General features: G+C 39.0%; 1 protein-coding gene across 1 annotated transcript in view; it reads left to right on the top strand.

The window, feature by feature from the left end:
• Positions 1-8,817: 8,817 nt before the first annotated feature.
• The window catches only part of DCN (decorin), a 40,877-nt gene continuing 27,476 nt past the window's right edge, over positions 8,818-22,218 (top strand). Inside the window, exons 1-2 of the mRNA XM_009284358.2 lie at positions 8,818-9,018; positions 13,317-13,549. Of these exons, the coding sequence (XP_009282633.1) occupies positions 13,345-13,549 (205 nt within the window). The 5' untranslated portion in view covers positions 8,818-9,018; positions 13,317-13,344. The remainder of the gene's footprint in view (positions 9,019-13,316; positions 13,550-22,218) is intronic.

Below are 22,218 nucleotides of genomic sequence, written 5' to 3'. Positions count from 1 at the left end.
ACAGTATTTTTTACAGTCCCACTTAGCACCCAGCACACGGCTTATGTCTCCTCAGTATCAAACGGCACTTCCTTCTCCTTTAGAGTACAAAATGGCAAATCCCTAAGTGTACATCACTTTTTAACTGGCCAAGATGAAAATACACACTTAAACATTTGTTTTGGTGAAAAATGGGCATATGTAAAAGGCAAAATTGACATTTTTTTCAGAACAGGCCAAGCAATTCTCAGACTGTTAGGGAAACTAATTCAAGCTACAATAAATATTGTAGAAACTTTCATTATAAGGCAGTAATCTGACTCTGTTTTTCCTTGATGAAAGATATCTGACATTATTTTTAAAAGCTTCAGATCTGAAATACAAGAATGTGAATTTTTGTCTTCTACAGCCACCGATCTTTTATTATAAACAGAAGGTCATATTATGGTTTCATTTTTTAAAAATAAAATATCCTGAGGTATAATCTTATAAGAGAAGCCATAAAAAATAATATTCTCAGACAGGCTGAACCTTCTTTCAAGATTCAAAGAATATTTTTAAAACTATTAAAATCATTTTGCTGTCTCCAGCATATTTGGCAATTACATTTCATAAATTTTGTACTTTTTTAGTGCCACCAATTTTGTTCTCCTTTAATCTGAAACATACCATGATAAATTATCGATTCACTATTTGGAAAATAAACTATATGAAGAAGCTGCTTGCTTTGGGAAATACCACCAAACTCTGTCAATAAACACAAAATCTGAGAGGTTGTGGGGAGACTTGCAGGAAGGGGGGAGAATTTCAGTAGATGGTGGGAGCTCCATAACTCTCTACTAAATTCATATAAAATGGCCGGCCAGTAACATTTGTGGAGAGGAGTCAGAACATACTGAGAAATGAGGCTATGTAAAGTGGTGGCAAGGGATGCAATAGAGATCTACCCCCAGAGCAACAAGTTTTGTTGCCGTTATAGTTGAATACTTGAGCTCATCAGACTGGTCAGGCCATTGAGCCTCTCAGCCTGGCAATGTCATCTCCTGCATGTCCTGGTAATGCTTATAATGAAGGTTATAAGAGATCCCAATGACCTCAGGTGACTTCAAGTTTAGCGATTCAAGGCCACGGAACAAAATAAAAATGCGTTAAAGTAATCTTAACCCTAATTTGCCCCTGAAAGCCTGCTGTAATCCATAATCCAGAGGTTTATTCTGTTGGAGCTGTGGGAGTGCAACATCTTCGGGACCTGGAGAGAGAAGTGAGGTTGCAGAATGGACTCTTTGTAAACCATATATGTTTCTGTCCTGGATGTGCACTTGACAAATAGATTACGATCCTATTAGATAGGCACTTCAGACTAAATAGCAGGTGTCCTTTAGGCTAAAATATACCCTAAATTATAGCCCTAGTTGGATAGGTGAAAAAAACCCACAATAAAGCCACAAAAGTAAGACTTTTGTGAGGCCTGAAAGATTCTACAAAGTCCTCTAAATTATTAGAATTTTCTTGGATGTATTTTTAAAACCTGTTTTTCTCTCTTCTATCCTATAATTTGAAAAATAATTGTTTATTTTTGTGACTTAATTCCATTGCATCTTTTGCCAAATGTTTCTCATTTTAAATTGACACAAAAATGGCATTGCAGGCTGTGAACAGGTTACATACAGTGTGAACTTCTTCTCGGAGAGCTGAATTTTCTAATTGTGACTGAAAGATAGATAATTGCTCTTGCGGAGCTGTTTCAAACAATTTGGAGGAGACACAGGGTGCAGGAACACGGTGGAAGACCTTTAACAACATGACGAATGACTGTTCCAACCTGTCCAAGTCTCAAGATCCAATTTGAAGTGGTTTTGGTTTTATAAATGAAGAACAGTCTCTGAATAGATTTTTGCTTGCAAGCATATGTGTGGCTTCTTCAGAGGCAAGTTTTCCATCTTATTATAAAAAGCTGATGCATTAATTTTGAAACATCCTATTTAATTTTTACATGTAAGGCAAAATAACTCCATCCTGAAATTTAGTTGGTAGATTCAAACTAGTTCAATATACTGAGATTTTCAAAAGTGATTAGTTGGTGTGGGTGCCTGGCTGTTTTCTGTGTCCATCCTCCAGTGTGTTATGCAATACCTGATTTTCAAAAACTGCTCTTTGAATGTGTCTTCGAAAATCAGATCTACTAGAGATATTTTTGAAAACTGTTAGAAACTTTTCCAAATCTTGACTTAAATCTCTAAGGTTTTGGGTTCCTGGTATATTATGATAGATGAAGATGAGTCAAGAAATTCAGTGGCTAAATTTTGAAATGGCATAAATCACAGGATGTTGCAATTTCAATAAGATGGTATGAATTATGTCTCCTGGGGGTGTGTCCCAGCATGCTCGTAAATTCATCTATTATGTAAGCAGATCTAAAAAAAAAAAAAAACAAAAGCCCAAAAGTGGGACAAATAAATGCAAACCAAGAATACTGATAATCAAAATATAGCTTAACTTTTATTCAGTTGAAACACAATGGACGTGTGTTATCCTCTAAATTAAAACGTAGCTGGCCTTTTTGGAATAGAAGGTTGCTCCAGGAGCATGGTATGGAACAAAGAAGTAACTGAAAAACATGTTGTAAAGAAGGAAATAAAACAATGGATAATGTAGAAAAAGGATAGCCTTCATTTTTTCTGACTACCAATAGAGTAAACATTCCACTGTAATTCAATTGCTGAAGGAATTACAATCACATTAAAAGTTTTTACATGTAGAATTAAACTCTGTTTTGTTTAGAAAACCTCACTATGTTTTATCCAGGTTGACTATGGAAAATTACTGTTGAGGAACATCAGTGCAATTACTTGGTCACAGCAATCCTTTGAAGAACTTATTTAAAATAATAAAAGTAGAATATGCTTTAAATAGTAGTCAAAAGAAAGCCATATCTGGGTAATGGCAAGTTAAAGTGAATGACTCTTCAAATGCTTAATGAAGTGCAATGGATATTTTGAAGACTGTTCCCTGAACAATACTGTAACCTGGAAGTATTTAATGGCTGATGACCCTAATTCCAAGTGATCTTGAAAGTGGAAGAAATCTGATTCTATATCGATAGAAAAAGATTTTAAAAATATTCAAGACTTTTTTTTTTTAAAATTCTAAGCCGTGATAGTGTGAAAATGAATTTAAAAGCTTCCTACTGCCCTTTTTTATGAACTTCCATTTCGCCCTTCTTGAAGAGGCTTATATTCTACTTTTGCATGTCTTCAAATCAGGTAAAATTTGAGTACAGTGTGTAGTGTTCTCATAATCACTTCTCCATCCTGAATGCTAGATATCGTCTGTGCTATTTGGACTCTGCTCCCACATCATTATTTTTCTTTATTATGTTTTTAAATTGACTCAAATGCAGTGAGTTACTTCAAAGGTTCAAGATTTATGAAAAGCACATCCTTTTCATTTGAACCCCACAGGGCACACCCTGTTTAGACAGGGTTGATTCTCGTGTAACTCATCACCATCCACCTTAAGATTCTCAACAGTTCCACTCCATAGTGAGGTCACACAATCCAAACAAAACTGGCAAGTTTTGTGATGTCATTGCTTATATCTTCAAAGTCACCATTTTGTATGTTTAGCTGAAGTTAGATATTATTTATTTCTTCAGTAGATTGCCAACATACAAAAATGAGCATTTTAATACAGAGACACAGAAACAAACCCTAGTGTAAAGGTCCTTTTTTTCTATTCCACTCCTTTTTTCAGGACTTTCCTCAGTAATACAGTCACTAGCTCGCCCTGAAAAAGTTTACTCTCTGTGATGACTAAATAGGAAATCAAGGATGACCTGGATATTCACATGTTTTTCATAATCTGGGAATAGGCTGTTCAGAGCTGAACAGGATGTGTCTCATTTTGAATGCTGGTTCATAACCCCTGACTAACAGAGAACATGCATGGTTCCAACATGGTTCCAAATAGTTCCAACATTTGCATGAATTACTGTCATCCTTTTCTAGGGCATTGTGTAATCCAGCTGGGATAATGAGGCTTGTCCAGAGCATGATCTAAGGGCCATCAATATGACAATTAAGGTTTGGATTTTTCATCTGAACCTTGAAAATGGTTGGACTCCAACTCGAGATACAGAAAAATATAAAGAAAGGCCAAAATCTGATGAAACAGCTGCTCACTTGAAATTTCATCTCCTCTTACCGAAACTAATCCTCTCTGCTCTCCAGTCATCACTCCCTCTTTCATGGCCCACACTCCCAGAGTGACACTCTTTCCTCCCTCTTCCATAGAGAGTTGTAGCCTCCTGGTACCTTTGGTGAGGGGCATCTACCAGCACACTCTTTCCTTCATGTGAGATTTTCCAGAGGGCAGGAGACTGCTGACACTCACACAGACATCAGGCAGAAACAAAATGTAATGTTGTCTGTGACTGAAACACAGCAAATGGAGCACCTGAGTACTAATACAGAGGTGTATCAGTGTGTATGACAGCAAATGTTTTTGCATATGTTTTCTTCACCATTAATTAAAGGTGAAGAGGTAAAGTCAAAGTGAGGTTCTGGGGTCTTAAGTCCATGATCACTTTTACTTTTCTCTCACTCTTTGTTTCTAGGATGGCTAGGACCTGGGAGGACTCACAAAGTCTAGTTTTACCTATTTGCTGCATTTTTGAGGGAGGGAGATAACAGTGATCTCAAAATGTACGTCTACACTACAAAAGCGTGAGGAACAGTTAGGACAGGCTTCCTCCTCAAGGGTGGAAGTTAAGTTCAGAGCATTTGAAATCATAGTGAGTAGTAAGGCTACGCTGATATGTGGTTAGGTCCTGCAGCTGCTGGATACACCTGGACAAAACGATTTGATTCAGGAGAGAATAGAAATGTCAGCAGAAAGGAAAGCCAGTGTCAAGTACAGGAGCAGATTGACCTTTCCAAAGAAAAGAGACCAAAGTAAAGGACATGATCACACATCGGATACTTCAGCTGAGGGTAATTTTAATTTGTTTCCTAGAATGACCTGTAGATCCCACAGACTCCTTTCAGAAGAGAGCAGGGAGTTGACCGTGAGGGGTACACAGTACATGCTCTTGCAGAGTGGGAAAGGGAGAGAAGGGAAGACAGACGGTGACAGAAGAGACTATTCCTCCAAAGAGAGCACTCCCTCTTTTGAAGTTTGGTTGCATTCTGTTCAAACAGTTATACAAGAAGAGCTTTCACCACAGCAGAAAAATAATGTTACTGGTAGCACACGTCCAAAATCCGATACATTGGTCCTTTTGATCTGTAGAAATGTCAAGAAGTTCAGGACTATAATTTCTGAGGTCACAGAACGCTGAAGGAAACTTTGATACTCAAAATATCCAGAAATTACATTTCTGTCTCTTTAGCTACCTTGTCAGGCTGTGCCTGGGTCAATATTTACCTGGATCAATGTTTACTAAGCTTGGGTCAATATTTACTGGCATTTTTAGTAGAGGAACTCCATTGCTACGGTAAAGAACAGTTTACTACAGGTGATTGAAAGAAATTATTAGGCATAGTGTAGAAAGGAGAGGAAAGACAGGCAGTAGTATATTAGAGAATGTGGAGGATGCCACACTAGGGAGCTAGTAAAGCCCAGGCGTGAGATACAAAGATAGAGGAGGTGGAAAGGGCCCCTGAGAGGCAGCCAAACAGAGGATCTGGTTTCCTCCCTTCTTGGTGGGGATTGGCACTTACCTAGCTGGTTCATGAGGACTTTGAGGCAGATTTGCCTGCCCCTCTTCCTTACCACAACAACACTAACCAGTCTTTGATCGTCAAAGCTGTGATCTATTAGAAGTCAGCCCAAGAAAAATGCCTTTTTTGTAGTGGAAAATTAGAATGAGGACGAACCTGAATCTCTGGGCCACCATGTTCCTGCAGGACAGATCCTGTCCTCCTGCTTTGGTTTTATTCCAGTAACATTCTGGATTGCAATAAATGCTACGCTTTTTTTCCCAGGCTCCCTAAAAAAAGCCTTTCTTTTCACCCCCAGGGGTAGGTTATGTCGGCTCCCCATTCTCCTGAGGAGCCTGCAACCTGTGCTGGCAGCGCTGGGTGCCTGCTGGACGTGCCTCTCTCCCAGCCCTGCCCCGTGCTCCAGGAGCTCTTCCCCCGGGGTATGTTTGCTCCTTCCAGGGCAGCTGCTCATCTCCTTCCTGCAGAGACTTCCACTGGACCCAGGCAGGTCAGTCAACAGCACGCAGGCAGGCTTCCTGTCTTCTCTCCCACCACTGCCCTTTGAAAGGTCCACAAAATAAGCTGTGGGCAAATGAAGCAGATGCTATCCATCAAAATTTAATAAAAAGACTGTTACATAAATAACATTAACATGCAGTTGCCTGTAACTTTCTGGGAATCAGTCTTTGGAGCAACATGTAGCCGTATAAGTTTGTTAAATTGCAGTAATAAAATCATATAGAAACCAAGATTGTTCTAATCATGATTTTTTTGTATTGACTAAGCCGTAGTCAAAGTAGGTCAGACTGGGAAGGAGAGCTTATCGATGCTAGGCCCTGTGTATGGTCATGGGCCTTAAAATTATATAATGACTTAATATTGTTGTTGGGTTTTTTTAAAAAAGTTGTTTATCTTCTGAGTGACGTAGCAGGGGGCAAAGAGTGGGGTTAAAGGAATACTTGTATCAGAAAGGATCCCACATTCCCATAAAAGCACACAAATGACTTAAAACAGTTAATAGGGTACTGCACCAATATTCAATCTTGTAAGTCCTCTCCCATTCAGTTGCTCAGTCCTCCACATACTCCACTTTGCATTTCAGGAGGGCTTGGATGCCTAACACATACCCCTTCTACCTCTGGGTATCGGCAGGCAGCATAAGTGTTTTCATAATTCCTAAAGGTGGTAACATCTCTTCCCCTCTGAGCTTCTTGGGATGGACTTTATTACAGAAGAAGTAGGAAAATTCCCCCTCTACGAGCAGCAGTTCCTCTGCAGGCAGACTGGGAGCCCCCAGCCCACCTGGCAGGCACCCTGTGCTCCACCTGTTCCCACCTTGATCTTCATGTTTTTGTTTGACTCTCCCTAATGCCTAAGACCAAAAAGAAGAAGAGGTGGCTGTACATCCCCTCCTGTGCCTCCAAAGAGATGACTAAGCTATTAAATTCTAACACCTTTCAACCCCATAACAGATATCAGAACAAATGTATTACGATTTTATTGGGAAAGGATATGAATGGGTTTTGTGAAGCAAACTGACAACAAGTTTACCCTGACCTGTTCCTCATCAAAATCTTGCTTTGAAATGTTTTTAAACACCAGATGCAGCTGGTGACCAAGGTTCAAATAACTGACATTACTAAGATGCAGCCAAGATTTCAGCAAGCCTCATGGCGACACTTCTAGACAAAGATAAGGCTTTGTTGTAAGCATGAAAGCTTGGAACACCACTAATCATATGTGGAAAAATGTCACAACAAAAATCATTAGCAGTCTTGAATCCAGTGGAGAGGCAGGGGAAAGAAGTTAGCTCAAGGACTAGGGGTGAATAAATGATCCTTAACTTCTAGAGTGAACTATATAAAGAAGCTGCAATGTAAGATGTCTGATTACACCTTTGTGCTACACTGACCAAAACTAAGCAATTATTCTACCATGTTTTCTTCCACCAAAGGAGAACAATTATAAGAGCTATTTCAATGTCTCTTCTTGAAATTAAATGAAGAGAATAGCTAAAATTTCAAGAGTTTATTGTGTTTCTAAAAATGCAGACTTCTTTTAAACATCATTTCACATTTTACAGGCTTTAATTTCAGATTTGCACCTGGTCTTAGCCTAGGGGCAGAAATAAAAGGATACAAGTCAAAACACAGAGACACAAGCCTCCAGTATTTAGATAGGACAGCTAAGAGCACAGGGAAGCTACACATGTTCACAATGTGTTTGGATTACTAAATAAATAGTAATTATTGTATTTGCTCTCCCTTCAGTTTGCTAGACTTTTAAAATTGTGCAGGAATAGAGAAACTGCATTTTAGATTCCATTGATACTTGCATCAAAACAGAAATTACTAAAATACAATATAAATCTGAACAATGAGTCAGATACATTTTTCCTTTCATGCTAAAAAATCTCCACTGTCTCTTAAAAAAACCAAAAACCAAAAAAACCCCCAAAAAACCCACCCCCAAAAAACAGTTAAAGCTGATTTCCGCTCTGCTTTGCTGTCCTGGTGAGAAAGCAGTAAAAAAAAGCAAGGTTTATATAAAGCAGTTCTAACCACAAATGTTAGAATCGTTCTTCTAATGAAAACATGATTTTCATATATATCAAAAACATGCTGTAGTTTGAGGAAATACATAAAAACTTTATTATTAGACAGGAATAGTATATTACAGTATATACTACTTGGTTTGACAATGATTATAGCATAAGCAAAGGCAGGTTGGTATCTGTTTAGTTTTACCTAAAGCTACCCCTTTTTTCTGATATTAATCTCCACTTTGACTAACTCCAAGATTAATTTTATATCATTTCCTTGAATTACAAATACTATAAACAAGAGGAACAGCCAAACATTTTTCTCAGTAATGAGTCAGAAAAAAAACATAGTTAAAACCAAGAAAACTTTCCTAAATATATGTTGTAGGGACATAAATAAAATAAGTAGGATGAATTACAGCTAAACATCTGTCTTACAGTGTACAAGTAGTTTGGGATTCTAAACAGATGAAAAAGAAACAAAGCAAATGAAAAAGAAAAAGGAGGAAAAGAAAGCAAAAGAGCTGATAAAGTTTCTGGCTACAATACAGGAGACATATCATTACCATATGATCTAATGTGGGTGTCAGCCTGGATTCTGTTCATTGAGAGAAACCTTATTTTTTAACTGTGCTATGGAATAGAAGCAGGAGGGTTTTCCACCAAGTGACAGTCACTGAGCTGAACTTACCCCCTCCTCCTTTCCACACCTGCAAAGCCTTTTGCCTGGGTTGAATATTTAGTTTAATTACATCTCAGCTTTGAGAGCTCCTGTTGCAAATCCTGGATTAAAAGGTACGGTTTTCAGTAATTCTCCTGAACTATGCTGCACTAATAAAACTTCAGGCAAGTCTACGGCAAGAACTAGTTGCATTTTAAGAGAAGCAAGGAAAAAATCCTGCTAAATGTTTAGCAATGTTAAGTTTTGTATCCAGCACTTTTGTTTCTTGGGAACATAAGAATGCATTCTGAAGGACTGTGCAGATTTCCTACTGTTTATTTGACTGTTCTGTCTCTTGTTTTGATTTGTATAAGCACTGCTATAGTCCTTTCTTTTTCCTTACTGTAAACTTTTGCAGCAGTATATTCTCTGTTTGCAATCCAGTGTTTAGAATTGGTGATGTAATGAGTGTAAAAAATGCATGAGTTCTTACTTTTCTGTTTTAAACTACACTCTGCGATTTCTTTTTTATTCGGATTTCTTCATATATATTCCAAATACTAATGAATATAATTTCAATTTCAGAGAAAAAAAAAGTAGTAGTTACTTAAACGGGCTCAGTGTATGTCTTTGTAATGTTAGAAAGTGCTATGTTACAGTGTACAAACAACGGACTCATATTTAAAGAAGGTTCCTATGAATGAAATAGTAGAAAAGAAAACTCCTGGAGTTGAAACTCCTGTTAACAGAGTTTTAATCTCTTTAAAGCTTACAACTCCTACGTTTGGACATCTAGACTTTATTACACAAAATAGGTAAAACATATAATGTCGGGGATTTTTTTTGAAACTGCACATATTGTTTAACTTGTCTTTTGTGGCATTTTGAGAGATTTCTGACAGTAGGTGAACTAATATTTTAAACTTAATATTAAGGTAAAGTGACAAGAAGACCACCAATACAGTGGTGACGTGAACTGATGAAGCATATTTCCAGTGGTATTTTAAACTGAAATGTGGCCAAGTCTATGGTATAGTTTCCTCTGTTTGTGGAAAAGTCTTCCTCATTGTAAACACATAATTAAAGCAAATTTAAACAGTTATGTCCTGCAGACATAAATATTGTGTCACAGACCTTTTAAGAATTCAGATTTTTTTCCCCTCTCTAATTTTTTTGCAAGTGAAATGTAAACATTTCTTACTTGTACAGTTTTGTATATATTTTTTTCTCTGTTTATGTTCATTTACACATGCAAACAATAGGAACAGATATGTATGCCTGCAGTACAAATACATATATATGAATAAAGATATGCAGACACATATCTATTCCAATTTCCTGATTAATATGTAGCTTGTGTCTGCTATTTTCTCTGCTGTGTCCTCGGATTAGATCCTTGATATTCTTTGTTGTCCTACAGTTTTCCTTTATACGCAGCTCTTACTGATTTTATTTTAGTTTTGACAAAACAGGGACCAAAGGAAAAGGCCTACTACAGGGTTTAACTAAGATAAGTGAAGTCATCAATATTAATGTGAACAAGAAGTAAAGTGTGAAGACACTTCCAAAGTGCCTTTGCATTGTTTTGGGTTTTTCTGAGGGGTAGTAATTTAACTCCAGGATAAGATCCTGATTGTGCATTCTTGGGATGGATGGTGCTTCAGCACCGTGACCCTGAGGGGGAATACAAGCAGTTTTAAATACTTAAGAATACTTTAAAAATATACAAATACATAAAAAAGAGCTGGGGAAGCTCTTTAAAAAGTACTGACTGCCAGTGCCATGCCAGTGTTGGTGTGCAGCATTCCCAATGTTTATTGATGTTAATGTACATTCTGAAAAATGATTTGTACTGGGATAATGTTTTATTGATCATTTTCACAAGGCAGCTTATTATGATAAATGGTGATGATTTAGCAAATTTGTCTTCCCATTTCAGACTATTAATAAATTGCATTGTTACTTTACAATAATTTCTACATAATAATGATTATTTCAAAAATCTTCTTTTAGATTAAACCATGGTAAGAACTCACCACCATGTATTAACACCACTTTGCTGTGACATCCTTACTTGTCCGTGTGTACTCTGCATGCATCATGGGGGTGTTGCTGGGGAAAGGACACAGCCCCAGCTTTGGGGGGGGGGGGGGCAGGGCAGGAGGGAATGCAGGAGGATGGTCCACACGGGGACACAGCCTGCCCCTGCTGCATGGCATGAGTTTGCACAGCACTGAGCTGGGCTAACAGGACATGATAAAATGCACTGACCCTCTAGTTGACATTGGGGGCTGTGAAACTCCTCAGTGCATGCAGTGGGTAGTATGTCTGCTCCAGGAATAGAAAATACTTTCAGGTCCAACTAAGAAACCAACTATGTCTCTTAAAGAGGCAACAGAAATGGTGTTTTACTCCATGTGAAGTCACTTTGAAGTCTTTGGGATACCTGTCTTCCTGTTAGGTAGATGACAGAAATATAAGCTATGATTTTAAAGCACTAGCATATTTTATAAGGTAACGTTATCATCCTCTCAAGACCGAGCCCTAAAGGTTTCTGCAGGATTGCATTATTGGCACCTGTAGGTAGAAATTCATAAAGGAAATTGAACCCAGGCACAATATAGACTGTATCTAATTCCACACCTGTGTTTTTTATCTGTTTAGCTTTTTTTATTCTGACCACTCCTGTTAGAGTACCTGGATGTGGTATTCTAGAAAGAGAGGCCTCAGTATACCACTCTCACCTAACACCAGCTGCTTATGTTAGTCATCTACTTGGTAGGTTCTGTATGTCAATGTAGAGAGGGAGACAGTCCTCCTCCTCTGCCTCTCCCCCAGTTTTTTTATCTTTCTATTAGTCAATATGGAGCTGAGGAACGTTATACCACTCCCCTAACTGTTAGATAACTTCTGCTAGAAAAAAATTAATCCCAGGTAGCACCCAGACAAGGCATTTCGGAAGTTATTGACCTGAAGAAGCAAGTGGACATTTTTGCTTTCATTACAAAGAGCAACATCTGTATTCAGGACTATGCCATCCATTTTAAGAAAAGGCTCCTAAATAAATGACAAATTTGCCTTTCTGTCAGTTGGCAACTTGAAAGCAGGTTTCTTCATATATTTTTGTGGGTTGTTTTTAGGCCCATGAAGGTTTGTAAAAGATAAGCTTCCTTATATAAAATAAATAGTAAAAGAAAATAATTTTCAGAAACTTAGCTGATCTACACAGCCTTGATACAAAACCTGCAAACAGCTGCTTTGTAATTTCTCCTTAGCAACACAGGTAGCACAATGTACAATGTGTTGAAATGCATTTAGGCCTAGGTCCTGAGAACACGTATTTAAGCAGTTTTCCTTGTTAGTATAGAATCATAGAATCATAGAATAGTTTGGGTTGGAAGGGACCTCTAAAGGTCATCTAGTCCAACCCCCCTGCTGTGGGCAGGGACATCTTCAACTAGATCAGGTTGCTCAGAGCCCAGTCCAACCTCACCTTGAATGTTTCCAGGGATGGGGCATCCACCACCTCCCTGGGCAACCTGTTCCAGTGCTTCACCACCCTCAGCGTAAAAAATGTCTTTGTATTTCTATGTATGGCAATATATATTTGTGTAAAGTTGCTCCTGAGCATGAAAGTCTGCAGAATGAGGCCCTGAAGTCCCATTAGAAAGTGTGCTGACAATACTACAAGCATCAATTCAAATGCTTATGCAGTGCAAAGCAGAGGATTTTCAGGGTGCATTGTTTATATCATAAAATCCCCTAGCCAAAAATTTGGAAAGAAAGCCAAGAATATCCAATATAACACAACATTATATTCCATTTTATTGTGCTGTTTAATCTGGGAAAGAAGTATAGCTCATTTAAACAACTAAAGATCTTCCCCTCTCTCTCCACCCCGTCACTAGATCCTACTCTTTCTCAGTCAGTTTTACTAGGCTATAATTTAAAACACACAGCAAGCTGGCACTTTTTAAAAAAAATATTTCTCAAGACATCAAATACTGCATTACAGTGAGTTTGGGAACCTCAGGTTCGTCCCCAGGGGACAAGCTCATTGCTATGAAACAAATACTAATGAAATCAAATAGACTGTTACGTTGGCAGAAAACAGACACATGGAAAATGTGGCTTATTGTTTTGACTGTTTTGCATAACAAAGTTGACAGCGCTGCCTGTTCCTAATAAATATTACTCTAAATATGCAAACAGATGTGTTTCCAGTTGCCTTTAAACTGCTCTGTAAAAAAAAAGCCTATTGACAAGCAGTTACCAAACTCCTATCACATAACTGTCCTATTTTCACAATTCGGGTTTCATTTATTGAAAGGAACAGTTATGCAATTGGTGGATATACTGGACCTCCTTCAGCAGGAACTGTGCAGCTATGGGAAACTTACTTTTGTTGTAAATCTCCTGCTTTGATCCCTAGGTTCTGCCTGGAGTCGATGAACTAAGCCATGAGGCTGGCTCTTCTCTTCGTCCTACTGCTGCCAGCATGCTTGGCCAAGCCATTCCACCAGCAGGGCCTCTTTGACTTTATGCTGGAGGATGAAGGGTCGGCCGATATGCCTCCAACGGACGATCCCGTCATATCTGGATTTGGACCAGTGTGCCCCTTCCGCTGCCAGTGCCATCTTCGCGTGGTGCAGTGCTCTGACCTAGGTAAGCCCAAGAGTATCTCCACAGGGTATATACTTACATTCTAGCCACGGGTTTGCAGCTGAGATGGTGAGGTTGCTACTCACTGCCAGTCCGTAACTGGGTTTTTGTCAAAGAAATATGCTACAGCTACTGTTAACTAGAATGTACTATATGAAGTAGGCCATAAAGCCCTGACAAGATGGACATTTGTTGTGACCACGAAGAATGTTTGATTTTTTAATGTATATTTTGTGTATGTACATTTCATCTGTTCTTTGAAAGACCACAGATTTCTGTTGCAGAGAAAATAACTTTTCGAGGCTATTCCTTCAAATGCATATTAAATAAATTCAGTGAGGTCAGATGTGGGAATGGAAACATTTTAAACGGTTCTAAATTGCATGGTCCAAGCTCCAACACCCTTAATCATACTGTCTAGTACCTCAACATAGAAATCATCCCATTTCTATTGGAATACATGAGCATGGAATAAGCAACCCTGAATCATATATACTGGAACCAGCTCTTTGGAGGAAAGAGCTTGGAAACTCTCCAAAATAATGAACACATTTTAGAGCTCCTTATTAAATATCTTTCTTAGACACTGTTCAAGCTGAAACCATGAGAACCTTTCTCACAAACTCCCCTTACTCCCTCACGTACAAGGGCTTGTCTGCACAGTCAGACCAGCAGGATGTGAAGCCATGCTTGCCACCACTGTGTTTGACTTTCCCATGCAGAAGTCTCAAGTAATGAAGTTGACTTCAGCGAGACTGCTCTTGGTTTAAGCCAGTATTATTCAGTCTAAGTCAGTGTACAGTGCAGAAAATCAATTAAAATTGGTTTTGCTCGCAAGAAAATTAGGCAATTTATCCAGTGGACAGATAAATAACTTCTCTTATGAATTTATAGAGCTTTTTTTTTTTTTTAAAGTCTTCTCTCAGCTGTTTAAAGGTATAGCTGGTTGTTTCTATTTTCCTATATTATAGTATTGGCTTTTGATAATTACTGTAAATCATGGCACAAGTCCACCAATTAGGACCTGGGTCTCATTGTGCTGGGTGTCGTATAATTACAGAAAGGAGGGGGAAACATTAGTTACATCCCTAGAAACTTCTGTGAATTTATTAAAACAAGCCACATAATTACACAACAGATATGTTTGGCAAAGACCCAATGAACAATGCAAGCCAAGTTGCACAAATGAGCACGGACTAACCTAGCCATGCATTCATAGAGCTTTCATAGTACTGTCCCTGTTGAAAGATATTTTCTTTTTTTACCATTTAGGTGCCAGATAGTAGCAAACATGGGGTGGGGAGTGGGGAGGAGATTGCCCCACATGCCATGAAGCTCTTAGGTTTTATTGTTGTTACATTGGCTAATGTTGATGGAATTTAAGTTATTTTGAGAACTTGTACCCAGTCTGTTTCAATTCTGCAGAACGTAAGGAGCTTTCACTTGGTAAAAAAGTAAAGATATTCATGCTGGGAACCTTTGTTGCTGTACTTGCTCCCATGTTTGTTCAGTTCTCCTTCACACACACATGGTTTCCAAAGGGTTGCACTACAGTCCACTGCCTACAGATGCTTCTGGGTTAATAGAGTCCCATGATGACAAGGAGACTCAGAAATACAGCAATTAAGGCCCCGGGTCTGTGTTTCCCAGATAATTTTGAGAGGGGTGATAAGAAAGAGATATATGTTGAGCTTGGTTTAAACCCACATGCTGCAGATACTGCAATGAAAAGATTGTGCTTTTGAAGCAGCTGGGCTGATAACATCCAGCCTCTGGGCACAAGGGAAGAGAGATCTCCCTGGGCTTAAAATATGCAGCCCTGAAAAATAAATAATATTTCCCTGGCAAAGCTCAAGGTATTAAGAATCATTCAGAATTCCCCAGACTTGGCATTAAGTTTCATCCATCCTTGACACATGTGGCTACGACAGCCCCTGATGGGTCGTGGCCCAAGTGGGAGGCTCACCAGGGTGCAGGTCTGATGGCCGCCCCTGCGAACAGGGACAGGACAGCTGTGTGTGCTGCCTGCTCACAGGCAAATCTGCCTTCGCTCTCCTCTCTTCCAGCCTTGAATCCCTTTCTGTGTGACTCAGACAAGGTCAGATTTACCTACGGACTTGAGGAAAGCCAGGAGCTGGCCCCAAGAGCTCAAAATTTTGTTGCAAACGGTGGAGGTCCTGCCAGGACGACCTAGCAGCTCCTGGGCTGTGGGATGAAGGGTGCTTGGGGCGCGGCAGTCAGGAAGGCAATGTGCACATGGGAGCCATGAAACCAGCAGTGACAGTTCCGCCTCCCTGCTAACCACCACTCCTGGCCCGCATCTCCCTTCAGCTCAGTTGGGTTTCCGACCCAACCAAATTAGCTACCTCCCTCCCCCAGAATTATCAAATTTAGTCATCTAGTCCCATGGGCACTAATTGAAGAAAAACTGCAGGCAATAACAAGACTCCTCCCAGGGATATATTAAGAGCTTACTAAATTAAGTCCTGCAAAGGAAAGTTGAAATCTGGATCAGGATCCTTTCTTCCACTCACTCTCTGGCTCTTTGCAGCCACGAGCCCCTGGGTGCAGAGGGTACGTCAGAACAAGGCAGCTGGAGGACCCTAATGTGGGCTACTTATGGAGAGGTCTCCTCTTCCTCAGCATGCTTCTTTTTGTGCCCAAAGGGGCATTTGCTATTTGTAAACTCTTGCTTCATAAGGAAAAAAACAACTATCTGACACAGAGTTATGTGAATAAATCACAGGAGAACTATCACATCCAGGGTCCAGAGATCAGGTTTGCCCCTTGTCTCATGAGCACTGGATGGGAATAAAAAAAAAAAAAAAAAATCCAAATTCAATAAAAACAGTGAAAAAAATGCCCAGTGGTCCAATTACACTCTTGTCAGCTGAATTTTTACATTCCTGTACTTTCAAGCTTCAGTCACATCTTCCTAAGCACATACCTCCGAATTAATTTATTTTGCCTCCAAGCCAAGAGCTGAGTTAGCAGGAACGAGAATGCCGTCTTCTCACACCCCGAAGAAGAATTCTCTCTGAGCTGCAGTTACTGACAGATCGAGAGCAGAGCCCCATGTGCCTACCTTATATGAGATGTATTACCTTTGTGCAACGGGCTCAAGGAAGTCCACCACGGTATCTTTATAAAAGTGCTGCCTTTTCTGAATCTGCCTCCTATTGCTAAAAGGGAGCCACAGGTTCACTTTTTAATCGTGCCTCAGTATAAGGCATTACTATGCTATAGCCAGACTTTCCATAGAAATCACAAACGTCTTCCTTATTAGCACACATTACAGGTGGGGAGTAGCTGATACAGCTGGTCAGAGGCAGCTTTTCATGTTTTAAGATAATAAGTACAAGGAAGATGTGCAGTCAGTTGGCCAGGAAAACATGCCTTGTAAAAGCTCTAGCAAGGATTAACCGTTCCATTTAAAGTCTCATCCTCCCAAAGGGAGTCTCAAGAAAAGGTTCCTCCCAGAGCGCCCTGGTAGGCAGGAGAACGCATGTGTGATTACTCAGCCCTGCAGCGGACGCAGAATGCTCCATAAGTGCATTCAGAGGTGGTGGTCAGAGCTTTATTTCACCTTCAGATAAGTCTGGCAGCCCCTTACGAAGTGAGCAGTGTCTGTGTTCTGCAAGATGCAATGAGATCACCTTCCTTGGAGACTTCACAGGATGTAGGGGGGTCCCTCTAGCCCTCTTGCTGTGAGCATCCATGGAGGTTTTCTGGTCTCCAAAAGGTGTGTGGGAGATGGATGTCAGTAATCAAAGTTCAAGCAGTATTACAACTTAAACTGGAATTTTACTCACAGCTCAGAAATGCAGGGTTTCTCCAGCTGTAAGGTAAAGAAGGGTATATTAAAGCTCAGCATGGGTGTTGCAGTGTGTGTTTGAAAAGCACTTCGAGATCAGTGGCTGAAAAGCTTACAGATATGTAAAGCATTATTCCAGGGATCTGGTAACATGAGGCAGTTTATCTGAACATGTACAGTGTCTAAACTGTATTAACTGATGGCTCTTCAACAGCTGAACCATGGTAACATGACAACAGCTAATTTATTTGTTGACAAAAGATTATTTCTCTCATTGTAGAAAATCTTCCAGAAACATCTGAACACCCATTTTCTGATCATGACTCCATTTGGGAACCTCATCTCTCATTATAAAGGAAATTATCTCCTTTGGGATATACCTTGATTTGAACTTCTGTTGTCAACATAAATCTTTTTAAAGAAAAATAATACGTACCTCATAGGTGATCAGTCTCAGTCATTTTATGAGTTCAAGAAAACAGATAGGATTACTTACTATTGTGTACACAGCTTTAAAATCCCTGCCATTATTTGAGTGTTTACTAACCTTTCAAAAACATATTTTTTAAAGCTAAATGTTTAGCTAAAAATCTTACAGTTCTAAAGTCTAAAGATGTAATAAGAGAAAGCATGGATCCTTAAATGTCCAGACATTAACAAATATAATTTTTAAATAAAAAAGTTTCTGCTAATTTACATTGTAATTGCTGAGCCTTTAGGACAAGTTATTCCATGTTTTATGTATTTTTTCCTTCTAACAATAAGGACTAGAGACTTATTCCTTTTATGTTTAATAGAAGCTGAGACTCTCAGATGTAATAAGAGAAAGCATGGATCCTTAAATGTCCAGACATTAACAAATATAATTTTTAAATAAAAAAGTTTCTGCTAATTTACATTGTAATTGCTGAGCCTTTAGGACAAGTTATTCCATGTTTTATGTATTTTTTCCTTCTAACAATAAGGACTAGAGACTTATTCCTTTTATGTTTAATAGAAGCTGAGACTCTCATGAAATCCCCTGACTTCATGGAACTGGACCATTTAACAAAAATATTATCAATAAAAATGGAACCATGAAATCTGGGAAAGTATATTGTCACTTATACTGAGAGTAGCCTCTGCATCACAATACCATGGCCTTAAAACTGAAGACTAAATGCCTTTTTGGACACCATTCTTCAGCCAAACATAACTATGCTGTCATCAAACACAGGGCATTGGGCTTTCCACATGCTAACTTGATTCACTTGGGTGAATCGTGATACTCTAACATGTTGGAGATGAGACTGGAGGATCTATATGAAGTATTACAGGTATTATCTGTAATATAGGAGTGATCTCAGGTGATGTCAGCTATCTTAAGAGTCATCTGGGCTCCTTTCACAGCCATGGGGAGAGTTAGGCAGCCGCCCCACGGGGCAGTGCATCCTGTCTAAGGTGGATGTCAGTGACAGAAAGGATATGTCACTCTCAGAGAATTAAACTGCCAACACAGGGCCTCCATGTCCACTCGAGGCTGTACAACTTACTTTCAGATTAATGAAGTTATGTGTGATAAAATTAAAGCATGGAAAAAATAAACTCAGGTTACCAGCATTATTTTGTAATAAATTTGCCACAGATTATTAAAATTTTTGTATATATTCTGCTTAGATACAATTTTTGGGATGCCTTGGAAGTTAAAGAAAGCATGAATTAAAGCCCTGTACTCAGTACATCCTGAAAAATTATTGTCAAGAACGCAATAATTAGAAAACAATCTTGAAAAGTTGTCAAGAAAAAAAAATATATTGGCCTGGATATAGACTGCTTTATATTAACAAAAAGTCATTAGCTTTTGCCAGTGTAACAGTAAAAGACAGGCCTTGTTGCATCGCAACCTGAATTGCTGATGTTCCAGTTGATAAACATGATTCTAGGCGAAAATTAATCCACTCTAAACACATCCTTTCTTTATTAGCTGCTTACTCCAAGGTAACAGTTACCAACTCCGTGTGTTTTCTTTTTTTTCCTTAGATTTGTTTGCTTGCTTCAGAGTAGGAAATGCCATTTAAGAAAGCCTAGTGGCAGGAATGGAAAACCTGACTGCCAAGTACAAGTGATACAAGAAGTGACTGTTTTCTGGCTTGCACTGTGACAAGGGTTCATTTCTAAAATTTCCCAATGCACAAATAAATAGCTAATAGATAGCTAGTAAAATGTGAGTCAATTATTATAAGTCATAGCAGGTGATTACAGTGCTTAAAACATGCTAAATAATCACTGCTGACACCTACTAGTGTTATGGACATCTACAGTATGTGTATTATTATGTTCTTAACACCTTTATAGGGTATATTCCTTGGTAAGACATGTAACTATTTAAAAGCTACCTGTGTTTTCACAACATAAAGCCTGTGCTATTCAACTGCGAAAGGTTCCCAGCCAAGTCTTAGGAAGAGCTAAAGAGTCCAAAGGTCCAATGTTCACTGAGAACCCCCTGCCAACAGGGAGGAGACCTAGGAATTTGGGTCCTATGTGAAGCCACCAATAACAGCAAGGAACTGCCAATACTAGCCTTCAGCTACTCAGGAAAACTCTGCTCGCAGAGTCCAGTTACCATCGTATTTAGAAAAGATTGTAGTTCTAAGCAGATTTTCAAAACACCTCTCTCTAACCCAGATTTGAGAGTGTCCCCTCCTTATCAATCTTGGATTCACTGGTCCGTATTTTGCTTTACCCATGTCCAGGATCTGTCATGTGATTAAAAGGAAGTGGGCCAAAAGAAGATAATCAGGTTACAGAAAAAAAGAGTATTTTTCTGAATATACTTTAATCTTTTCCTAAAGTTCAAATCTAAGAATATATCCTTCAAAATACATTGCAATTTTTTTTAAACTTATTTCTCCTGCTTTACATGCCTGCCCTGACAAACAATATTGACAAATGCTGGAATTCTAGGTCTCTTTGGTTGTATTATATTTAAGGGCTCATTCACACAGAGCATTATTGTCCTTTACACTATGAAAGCAAAGTAGATAGATGGAGTAGAACTTGCTCATTGGCTTCTCTGCAAGGAAAGAGGTGGAAACAATGAACACAGACACAAAGGGACCTTAAGACCAAGGACCATGCCTGCATGGGTTTTTCTGGAGGGGTGGGGAGGGTTGAGTTGCAGTTTTCAACTTATGGGACCAATTATGAGACTTGAAAAGCTTTGTACAAATGACTCTGTTGTTAGCAGGGTTACATTTGCTGTATAAGCAACTCTACTGCAGACTTCTTAGGCAGTCAATAGGGAATGAAAAAGGTGAAAAGCAGTATTTAAAGAATTTGTGTGCTCTCTGCACACATGCTTTTAAGTGAGAGGGCACCTCGGAGAGCATCCCATACCAGCTTTGTGTTTGTTTCCTGGGATCTATTTGGAGTGCTTTGAGTTGCTACAAAAATCTGTTAAGGAGAGGATGCTTGGAGTTGTAATTTCAATAAGAAAAGGAATGTGATAAGTACTCATATTTTAAAAAGCAGTGAAAACAAGAAATCTTTTCTGCCCACCTAATTTCACGGCAGCTTTAGGGATTTAATGGCAAAACAACAAATGGTCAGATTATTTATAGAAATCCTACAGCATTTAAAACATGTGCATGTGTAAATGGGACTACAGTCTGGTTCTGTAATACATCATCAGCACAATAGAAATGTGCAGTAGGTCATCCCAGAACCCGTTTCTGCCTGCACCTCCCGCACCACCTAAAATGTGAAAGCCTAGGATGACCTCAGTTTCTATGCTGGAGTGCATGTTTTCCCTTCTACTGCTCCAGTGTAGGCCTCAGAAACTAAACAGGCTCTCAATGAATTCATATTTTAGGGTGACATGGAAGAAGAGTGTTTGTAGTGGTGCAATAACCAAACTCTTTGCTGAATATCTCTACCTAAGAGGTGTAGGAGCAAAGGCATAAGTGCATTAGCCAAACAGGGCTAAAAAGCTATGTTATCATTCAGCTCTGATGCCATTTCTTTCCATAAGTTCAATTAGGTCTTCAGCTTTGATTTCCACACCTTCAAATTGGGAAGATTGTACTGATCCTTTACCACTGGGAAGTAAGAATGGGAAAGGAAAGGTGAACAGTGCTAATAAAATTTGTATAGTAGCAGCAGCCCAGAAAAGAAAAAGAAAAGAAGGGATAATATGAACATGAAAGGGAAAATCTTGCTTTTTCAAGGGGATCTATAACAGAAATGATTAAAAAAGGAGATGTATGGAAAGTTTCAGATTCAGGAAAGGAAAAAGGAAGAAGGAACTTAAGAATTGAATTAAAATCTTACTGTTTTCAGGGTTAGGGGGTAAAATTTATTTTCTTTTCTTTATTCTTTAACTCTGTGGTGGAGAGTTTACATCCTCTGGGCTGGAGATGACTGTTACAGTGATAGCTGACCTGGGGAAGGTCTATCACTAAATTACTAACAAAATAAATAAGTCACAAAGCAAAAATATCTAAGAGTTACAAGGATGTATACCACATCATCTAGTAGAAAGAGGGAACTAACAGGTCTGCAGACTCCCAGATTCAATCAGGAAATTCTCTCCCAACACTTATTTAAATGTTATTCACTATGTCCAGACACAGTCACAGCAGCTCCTTCCATTGTTTGCTTGCATGAAAGTAGGTTGAAAACAATCCTACAACATTTATGAAAAATGGCCATGTTATGTTTAGAAGTACCCGAAATAACGAGGAACATATCTCTGCCCTCAGGTCATAATAAAACTAGGGCTGTGCTATGACCATGTGGTCAGAACAGGAAGGGCTAAGTTTACTTGAAACCAGAGAAGATCCCCCCCAAATGACTCTTTATGGCTACTACATTATGTTAG

This window comes from Aptenodytes forsteri, unplaced genomic scaffold (genome assembly GCF_000699145.1).
Source record: "Aptenodytes forsteri isolate BGI_AS27 unplaced genomic scaffold, ASM69914v1 Scaffold53, whole genome shotgun sequence".
In the NCBI taxonomy this organism is placed as follows: Eukaryota; Metazoa; Chordata; class Aves; order Sphenisciformes; family Spheniscidae; genus Aptenodytes; species Aptenodytes forsteri.
Note: the sequence above shows the minus strand (reverse complement) of the source record. Positions and strands in the feature narration are given on the sequence as shown.